The sequence below is a fragment of the Sorex araneus genome, chromosome 6 (genome assembly GCF_027595985.1).
Source record: "Sorex araneus isolate mSorAra2 chromosome 6, mSorAra2.pri, whole genome shotgun sequence".
NCBI lineage: Eukaryota > Metazoa > Chordata > Mammalia > Eulipotyphla > Soricidae > Sorex > Sorex araneus.
Window position 1 is genome coordinate 97031229 of NC_073307.1, and position 9485 is coordinate 97040713.

The 9485-nt window shown below is 63.3% G+C and overlaps 2 protein-coding genes across 2 annotated transcripts in view; one reads left to right on the forward strand and one right to left on the reverse strand.

Moving 5' to 3' along the window:
* Positions 1–1392: 1392 nt before the first annotated feature.
* Positions 1393–9399, reverse strand: TOB2 (transducer of ERBB2, 2). The gene is made up of 2 exons (XM_055143191.1): positions 9025–9399; positions 1393–4510 (listed from the first exon to the last, which is right to left on the reverse strand). Exon 2 carries the CDS (start codon positions 4419–4421, stop codon positions 3381–3383), a length of 1041 nt encoding a protein of 346 aa, XP_054999166.1. The 5' UTR covers positions 4422–4510; positions 9025–9399; the 3' UTR covers positions 1393–3380.
* ACO2 (aconitase 2) overlaps positions 8790–9485 on the forward strand; it is a 49400-nt gene continuing 48704 nt past the window's right edge. The window contains exon 1 of the mRNA XM_055143190.1: positions 8790–8834. Within this exon, the coding sequence (XP_054999165.1) occupies positions 8802–8834 (33 nt within the window). The 5' untranslated portion in view covers positions 8790–8801. The remainder of the gene's footprint in view (positions 8835–9485) is intronic.

The window sequence follows — 9485 nt, forward strand, 5'->3', positions numbered from 1 at the left end:
CAAATCCAGAGCTTCAGTAGGTTCCTGTTTCCTGGGGGCTTGGAGACCCCCAGAGGCTCCCAGTCTGTCCCCAGGCCCCGCCCAGGTGGAACGCGGCCAACCGGGCCAGACCTGGGGAAAGGAGGAGGGAACAGCAGGGCTGAGGGTGGCGGGTGCTGACTCCGTGACACGGAGGCCTGGAGCGGGGTGCCCCACTGCCATGACTCACGGGGCCGCCACCTGCTTTCCAGGGAGACGCTCCCAGGTTTCGGGGCAAACACGGGGAGAAGAGGCGCAAGAGCTGCCCGCCCGGGCCGGCCTCTTGCCCACCGGCTGCCGCAGTTGTGCCGGGAGGCGCCCGGGCTGGGCCAGCAGGTGGCCTTTGAGGATTCACAGTAATGGCCTTGATGTTGAACCCAGATGCAGTTTCAGAGCAGCCGCTGTGCTCAGCGTTTTCATGAGGACCGTCAGCCTTTCTTCTCCGCTGCTGCTTCCTTTGGGGTCTTGGGGGCTGCGCCCTTAGCTGGGGCCCTGCCAGCCCACCAGGCAGCACCTGCGAGGAAGGCCTCACTCTGAGCCTGTCCCCGTCCCTTCACTGACGGGCGGGGAAGGTGGCCCCAGCCCGGCTGCCCTCCCGGCCCCTGGCCCAGCTGCGGGTACCTACTCTGGCTGCCTCTACCAAGATGGAGCGACCAGGGCCACACCGTGTGCTCCTCAAGGGACCGTGGCACCAGGAGCTGAACCAGGGCCTGGCACGCAGAGGGCAAGGGTTCCACAATCTGAGCCCCAGTGGCCTTTTTTTTTTTCCGGGTCACCCCCAGATTTAGGAATTAGGCCTGGTAGCGCTCGGGGGACCCTATGGGATGCCGGGGAATTGAACCCGGGTCGGCTGAGTACAAGGCAAATGCCCTCCCCGCTGTGCTATGGCTCCGGCTCCTGGGCGTGTGCAGGGCCCCGGGGAAGCGGGCAGCCCGGGCCCGGGCACGGGCAGGAGTGGGGAAAACATGGCTGCCGTGGGGCGGACGCCCACCAGGCCGGGCCGGGGGCTCCTGGACCCCCACAGGCTGGGAATGTGGGCCGGGAACTGGCCTTGCAGGGAGTGGGGCCACAGGCCTCCGCCTGGTCCCTTCCGCAGCAGCAGTGGTCACAGGTCACCCTAAGCATGGCCGCAGCTTCTTGGCACCCTGGTTTCAAGGTCACACTGTCCTCCTGACTTGGGGCTTCCCAAAGGGGGCAGGGGCTCGCTGTCCCGGCACCCGGGGTGTCTCCGGAGTGGGCTCCAAGCGTTGTGTCTGTCAAGGAGGGGTGAGAAGTGCCCCCTGGTACACCCATTCAGGGCCCAGAGGCGAAGGGGGGTCCCGGGTCTCCCCCGGGAGGCGGCCCCAAGAACACGCAGCCCAGCCCGAGCAGGGAGACTATTATATATCATGCTTTTAATACAAACTTAAAAAAATCTGGAACAATATAAACTGTACAGATTTGATCAATCTTTTTGTTCTGTTTTTAAACTATGTCTCTAAACACACCAATGTCCCATTCCGAAATATTGCACGACATCCTGAGTACGAAACACTCGGTAATATTCTTCCGGCACTAAAGAAAAGCAGCTCATGAGCTGACCCCCCCGACCCCCGTTCTCCTCTGCATGGCGCCTCTCGGGGAGCCTCCCCCCGTCTCGGGGGCCAGGCCAGAGCCCCCAGCTCACGGCACTGAGAATTCATCCCTCTGAACTAAAATGTCCATTCTTCACGAATGCCACCCCTTGCATTTGTTCCCGGGAAAGCGGGTGGGGAGAAGGAGAAAAGGTTTCGAGTCTCCTCTTTTTTTATTTTAAAGTTTGTTTTTCCTGAAAAAATATCTTACTCTCCACTTTTTAAGAAAAAATCTCGAAAGAAAAAAAATTACTTCTTTTACGTTAGAAATATACATATATTATATATACTTCTTACATTTTACAAATGTAGCAAATTATTCAATACAAACAGACACCAAAAAATGTAAAAAAGAAACAAAAAAAAGAAAGTCTTCCTACGAAACCAGGTAAATTAGTGCAGATTCTCCTGTTTTCTTAAAAAATAAAATCGAAGCAAAAATGCCTAGATTTGAGTCGAGACAGACTGAACCCAGCCCCAGAGCCCAGACGCTCCTCAAGAGTTTTCTCCGTATTTCGGCATCTCGGGGCTGGTACCGGCGCTCAGGAGGGGGCTGTAAGGGGCTGGAGGGGGGGGGCATAAGGCAGCATCCAGCCTGCCCCGAGCAGCTGCCTGGGCCTGAGGCCTGGGTGGGATGAGGCTGGGGTGGGTGCCGAGAAGCCAGGACGATGCCCCGCTGACGGAGGGAGGTAGGGCTGGCTCCCCTGGCAAGGCTGGCAGTGCCCATCTGGGTGGGACCCACCGCCACAGCAGCTGCCCACGTGGGACGTGCCAAGGGCTTTGATACCTTCCAGTGGAGGAGGGGCGGATGCCACAGGCACGCCAGCCCCTCGCGCCCAAGGCCCAGTGTGCCAGCCGGGGCGGCGACAGGGGCTAGGGGTGCCGAGTTCTCAAGCAGACAGGGACGTTCACATATCTACACCCCGGGGACCCACTGTCCCAACTGGTGCTTCAGACTCTGCCAGCTCGAGTGTGGCCCCCAAACACCCCGGGGCTAAGTGTGGGGCCTTCTCTTAGCATCTGAGGCTGTGTCAGCCCCTGCCACCTTCCCGCTCCACTTTTTGGTCAAAAACAAACAAGTGCACCAGCTCCCTCTGCCGGGGGGCCCCATGACCCACCAGTCCAGCCCCCGACCTCAGACACAAAGAATCTCTTGCTAGACTCGGAGTCGCAGCCAGGGGCCAATTTCACATGGCTTGGAATCCTTTAAAACAGGACAGCAAACCAACTGTGGGTGCACACACACACATACACGCACACGCGCACACACGCGCCAGTCACACCCAGCCCCGACCTCAGGCCCGGGAGAAGGGGCCGCAGGAGGGTGGGCAGAGATGAAGGGCGCCCTCAGGAGACCCCGGCATGAGCTTAGAGGCGGGACTCCGGGCCTGAGCGGAGTGGGTGCGGGCGGCAGGCCTGGAAGGGGCCTGCTGAGGTTGGACGGCTAAGGATGGGGCAGAGGCAGTGACACAGGGCAGCGCTCCCGTCCCTGGGGAGATGGGGGGGTTGGCGCATGCATCAGCCCCGCCCGCCCTCGGCACAGGCAGCCACTAACCAGCGATGCCGAAAGCTACACGGAGAAAAGGAAGAACAGAAATCTAAACCTGAATCAACCAAATGCGAGGCCTCGGGCAGGACACCCGCGGCAGGGGTGGGGGGGAGGTGGGAGATCTCTTTGTGACTCTTTCTTCTGCTCTTTCGGGCCTCGCCCCTCCTCTCCTGTGGTCTTGGGGGCCGCGGGGCCGCCGGTCAGTTGGCCAGCACGACGGGCTGGAAGGGCTGGCTGGGGTACTGCATGGTGCTCAGGTTGTAGCTGAGGCCCTCCACGAAGGGCGACTTCTCCAGGAACAGGCTGCCCGAGCTGCCCCCCAACACCTGGGCCACATCGAAGCTGCCGCTGGTGCCGCTGCTGCCGCCAGGCCCCGTCCCGCTGCTGCCCCCAAAGGGGGCCGGGCTGCCCCCCGGGCCGTCGGCGCCGTCGAAGAAAAGGCTGGGCGAGCTGCCGCCGCTGTACACGAACTCCTTGGCGTTGGGCGAGAGCTGGGACTGCGGGGCGGGCGCGGGCGCGATGAAGTTCAGCGAGTGCACGGACAGGGAGGCGCCCTTGTGCTTCAGCAGGTTGCCCGTCGGGGAGCGGGCCAGGCGCGGCTGCTGCTGCGGGGGCTGCTGGCCGCCCACCCCGCCGCCGCCCCCGCCCGCCGCCCCGCCCCCTTTCTTCATCTTGGTGGAGCCGAACTTGGTGGCGGCGAAGGAGGCCGTGGTGAAGGTGATGGGCTGCGCGGAGCGCGGGATGAAGGTGGGGCTGGGGGACTGGCCGAAGGCCGGCGACGGCGAGTTGGACAGGGAGCTGTCCTGGCTGCCGATGGGCACGAAGACCTGGGCCTCGGGGTTGAAGCTGCTCTTCATCTCCTTGTCCAGCTCCACGGCCGCCCCGCCCTCGCCGGCGTCCAGGTACAGCACCTTCACGGTGCCCTTCTCCCCGATCTGGTACGACACCTCGAAAGGGTCGATCCAGACGCTCAGCTCCTCGGGCACGTTGGCCCGCACGTCCTCCACGGCCAGGCCGCTGCGCCTGGCGGCCAGCTCCACCACGGGGTCCACCAGCTCCCCGATGTGGACACAGCGGAAGCCGGAGCCCTTCAGCGGCCGGTGCGGGTACCAGTGGCCTTCGTATTTCTTCTTCAGGAGCCGCTCCAGCTCCTCCCCGAACAGGTCTGCCCGGCGCCGGGGCAGCTTGTTGTATAAGTAGGAGATGATGAAGTTGAGGGCGACCTTGATCTCCAGCTGCATGGTCCGGCCCCACGAGGAGTCAGCTCAGGGCTCGGGCCGAGGGCAAGGGCGGGAGGTGTTCAGTGGACAGCCTTGGGCTCCAGGTGGCTCTGCGAAACGAGAAAGGGCAGCATGAGTGGCCAGACAGAGAGAGGTCAGACAGGAAGGCCCACAGGGGACGGGAGTCTGGTGGCCCCGACCGGCCCCCACAGGGGCGTGAGGTTCTCAGGGAGCCGATGAGACGCTCGTAGTGTCCCAGGACGCCAGCTGCCTCCCACGGTACCTGGCTGCTAGCAGGCGCCTGAAAAGGTCAGCTACTATTTTCAAGTCATTCCAAAGAAACTGGGGTGCTCAGGTCCCCACCGTTCTGAGAAGTCACTGTATGAGTGACTCCCGGATACCAAGCCCCACCTGCGCTGCAGCAGGGAACGGCTCTGGCGAACTTGTCTCTGCAGTGACCTGGCCGGAGCCCCGGCTGAGGACTGGGTTTAACTCTTGAGTTTTCCTCCTTCGATGGGAAGCTAGAGGTCACTCAATAGGAAGTGGCCCAGTCTAACTTTGCAGTGGGGGCTCGGACTCTGGTGACATCCATTTGTCACCCCCCTGCCCCCGCTGGCTCTGGTTTGCAGAGCTGACTGTCCTCGAGAGCGCCTGTCCCACCCAGAGGCCCCCCAGAAAGGAGACAAGAGCATGAGCCCAGCAGCCAAGACGGCTCCCAGCCAGCTGCGGGGCGACACCCCCGTGAAGGGGCAGAGAAGGCATTTTCCATCATCCTCTCCACCCCAGCAGCTGGGGACCCATCACCCCCTGGCTCCCTGGGACTGTCTGACCACCTGCCCCTGGCGCTGGCCCCAATTTATCAAGTGTCTGCAGATCCCCGGGGAGGAGGCGGCCCAAGATCAACACGCAGGCTGTTATTTTGGGATTCTCTCCCAGCCAGAGCCCACAGAGGTCAAAAAGGTTTATTCCCGAGCTCTAGGCCAGCCTCATGTCTCAGGAAGATGATCGTGAGCTCTGCGAGCCAGTGACCCTGCCCGTCCCACTGGCTCTCAAAGGACAGCGCGTGCGGGGACAGGGGAAAGCTGAGAGCGGACGCTGGCAGGGGCCACAGAGCCTGACCACAAGTGGCCCAGGTCAAGCCAAGGGCCCCCGTCTTGGTGTGGCGCCGTTTCCGAGTCCAGGAAAGAGCAGCCAGAGGCAAGCTCTAGGTTTGAGGGCCCAGTGGTGGGAAAAGCTGCCCCCGTCACATCCCGTCACCCTCAGGGGGCGTTTCTCGGGGCTCAGGCCAGACTGATGTGCGGGGCCCATGTAGGCTGCAGTCTTTGAGGTCCGAGCGGGCAGTGAACACAGTTCCTAAGGATGGCGTCTCCCATGCCCTCCCGAGGGGGCTGCTCGAGACTCAGGAGCGGGCCCAGAGCGACTGTAGCGGGGAGGGCGTTGGCTTTGCACGCGGCCAACCTAGGTTTGATCCCCAGCATCCCATATGGTCCCCTGCACCTGGCTGAAGTAATTCCTGGGTGCAGGGCCAGGAGCCTGCCGGGCGTGGCCCGAAAAGCCAAACAAAAACAGAGAAGAATAGCACAGACTAACCTCCCAGTTACTCCGACGTTTACTCCTGGTACCCGCGGGGTTGGGGGGCAAAGGGCACTCCTGCCCAGGCCTGAGGACTCCGAGGCCTTCCCATGCCTGCTCACCCTCGGGTGCACGATTCCCTTCCAGTCAGCCTGCCTTGGGCATGCCCTGGGACGGGGGCTCCCCTCCAGCCACACGCCCACTGGTACCCGGTGATGCTGTCCAAGGACAAGGAAGTGGATAATGCCACCTTCGCCTCTTTAATTGGAGAACAGGCCAGGCCAGATGGCTGCGGGGTGGGACCTCGCAAAAATGCCAGACAACCAGAATGAGATTTTCTGCTCTATCAGCTCAGGCTCTAATTTGGCCTTCAAGAAGCTTATGAAATGGAGGATTAAAGCACAGTTTAGTCTTTAACTAAAGGCAGGCGTGACCGTTCGGATGGGTTTGCTCATTCTTTTAAGGCTCTGGGCAGAACGGAGAGCTTCTGTGTAAACTATCCAATGCGGCAAAGACGAGAATGCTTAAAAATAACTACCCCTCACTGAAAGGAATCAGAAGAGTCTGAGCTAGCAAAGGACTTGGCCATCCTTTCCACCTCTGGGTCAGGTGACAAACACAAAAAACCCATGTTTTTAACAAGAGCAAAATCTACCTTCTGACAATCAAAAAGTTGCAAGTAATGAATCCGGATTCTATCCTGTTTCACTTTAGAGTTTACCCTGCTTGGCTTGTTTACTAGTTAATCCTGAACTTGGGTCCCTTGCAAGGGACTTGTATCTTAACAGAATGACGGAAAGGGGAAAAGGAAGGCGGTGTGGAGCCCTGGGCCCGCAACGGGTAATGCAGACTTCGGGCATCTGCGGACAGAAAGTGCGAAGGGGTGCTGTTAAGGAGGACATCCATCACCCACCGCAACACCAGTTCGCGGCGTTGACACTCGGTCACCCCACATTCGGGCAGTCAAGGAGGAAGGGGAGGGGGCCCTCAGTCTTATCGAGGCTAGTGTGGCACCCCGGTAGGGCTGAGAGCGGGTCCCTGGGGTCCCCTGGCCAGCCCTACCCCGCCCATGGACCCAGAAGGGTAAGTGTGGTGGAGACTTCAAGGACTTCTGCCCACCCACTGCACTTCCGCACCCGAAGTCTCCCACTCTCCCGCAAACAGGGGCTGTGCGAGCCCAGCTCTGACGACAGGGCTCCTTGAGAGTCATGGGGTCCTCTGAAGCCCCAAGGATAAGCGGACTCCGTGGAGGTGGGTGGAAAGGGGGGGGGGCGGCGCCGCGCACGGCACTCTGGGAACTGCAGTCCTCCCAAGCCCCAGGTGGGGGCCGGGGCGAGTGACCCACTTTCCTCGCGCACTACATTTCCCTGCATGCACTGCGAAGGCTCGGACGGGAACTGCGCAGGCCCGGGAAGGAGCCGGGCCGCGGGCCGGAGCGGCGAGGAAAAGTTTCCGATGCACATGCGCGCTGGGGCGGAGGCCCCCCCCCACCGCCTACCGCCTAATCCATTTTATAGCGGGGGGGGGGGGGGGGCCCTCCCCCCCCAGGGCCTACTCGCCGTGGAGGCCCACCCCACCGGCTTGTGAACGAGGCTCAACTTTTCTGCCCCTTCCCTTCCGCCGCTCCCAGAACTGTGGAATGAGGGAGCCGCGTCCTGGAGTTCTTTCCGGGCGAAGGATGCAGGCTGGGGTGGGAAAGGTCGCACCCCGCCCTGTCCGCACCCGGGCCGGGCGCTGCGGTGGGGGAGGAGGGAGGAGTGGGGGGGGCTGCCCTTTGCAACTTGCAGCCCGGTGGGCTCCCGCCCCCGATCAGGCGTTCAGCCCCGTTCCCCGGGCAGAGAACCTCCTCCCCTCCTCCCCCCCCCACGCCCCGGGGAAGCTGCGGGGACGCCCGGGCCACCTGCGCCAGGCCCGACGCCAGCAGAGCCCCAGCCTCACCCCGGGGCGCCCGATCCCAGCCCGGGTAACCCGAGCCGAGCCGGCCCGCGACCGAACGGAGAAAGGCGCGCGGGCAGGGCAGGGCAGGGCGGGCGCAACATCTGACACCTGGGCATCGCCGCCGCCGCCGCCGCCGCTCGGGATGGTCGGGGGGCGGAACTCCCGGGCCGAGGGACCCCGTTCTCTGGCCAGGAGGAAAGGTCGGTTGGCTAGTGAGCAGGCACGGAGCCCCCCCCCCCAACCCGCACCCCTAGAGTTCAAAGCCCGCCTTGGTGGTGGGGGGGGCGCGGGGCAGCCGCTCCTCCTCTCCGGCTCGCTCCTTCTCCTCCCTGTCCGGTCAAGGGCACAGTCCATCCTCTGGACCCGAGGGCGAGCGCTGGGCGTGCGTGCGTGCGTGCGGGGCTGGAGCGGGGTGCCCTCGCTCGCAGGCGGGGTTCGGGGCACTCTTTCCCGCCCAGTTACTCCTGAAAGCGCTCAAGCTAAAATGGTGAATTCCGGCTCGGCGCCCGGAGGACAGTCGCCGCCGACCCGTCCAAAAGGCGGGGTGTCCACCCGCCCTGCCTCGGGCTCCCAGAACCAGAAATCAACCCGATTAATTATTACCACCACCCCTTCCCCACTCTCGGGAGAAGCAGCAGCAGCAGCAGCAGAACAAGGCCTTGATTTCCCCTTCCTCTGATTTATTTAACGGGTGCAAGTTCTGTGTTTGTGTGTGTGTGTGTGTGTGTGTGTGTGTGTGTGTGTGTGTGTGTTTGGAGGTGGTGCGGGGGGGGGGAGAAGGAAAAAAAAAATCTATCGCGTCTCTAGGAGACGAAGCAGAGAGGGACGAGAGAGAGGCGGCGGAGGGAAGAAATGCACCGCACCTAGGAGGGGGCCGCACTTGGAAAAGAGATGATGGGGTGCTCCAGGCTGAGTGTGAGCACGGTAGGGAAACGGGGAGCTCCAGAGAGAGGAAGGTCGAAGGGGAGAGGAAAATGCTGCCGAGCCCGGGATGGGGTGGCGGGGGGAGATGGCAACGTGGAGCGTCCAGCAAAAGTGAAGGGCGGGAGGGGGCAGGCATCGGAGCTGTCGGGTCCCGGGGCGCCCCTCTCCAGCCCGGAGCCCCCCCACTCACTCGGTGTCGGCGGCGGCGGGGCGGTCTGCCGGCCGCGGCGCGGCTTCTCCCTCCAGAGTGGTCCGGGGCTCGGGCCGGGGGTCGGGGAGTCCTCTCCTCCGTGGAGGGCTGGGTGCGGGGCGAGCCGGGGGGACGGGTGGGCGCTGCCTCGAATTCTCCGCTTTCTGGAGCTCGGGCTGGCGGCGGCGGCGGCGGCGGCGGGGGGGACCGCGAGGAGGGCGGCTCGTGTCGCCGGGCGGGCGGTGCTGCTCTTCTGGCCGCGACGACGCGCACCGTCCCGCAGCCCGGCCCGAAGTGAGCAAAGTCAATGAAAAGTTTCACCCTTAGCAACCCTGCGCACGGATCCCGCTTCCCCACCCCTGCGCGCTGCGTCCCTCCGCCCCGCGGGCCGGGGCGGGGCCGGGCCGGGACTACTTCCACGCCGCCCGCCGCTTAACCCCTCGCGCCGCGCGGGCCCCGCG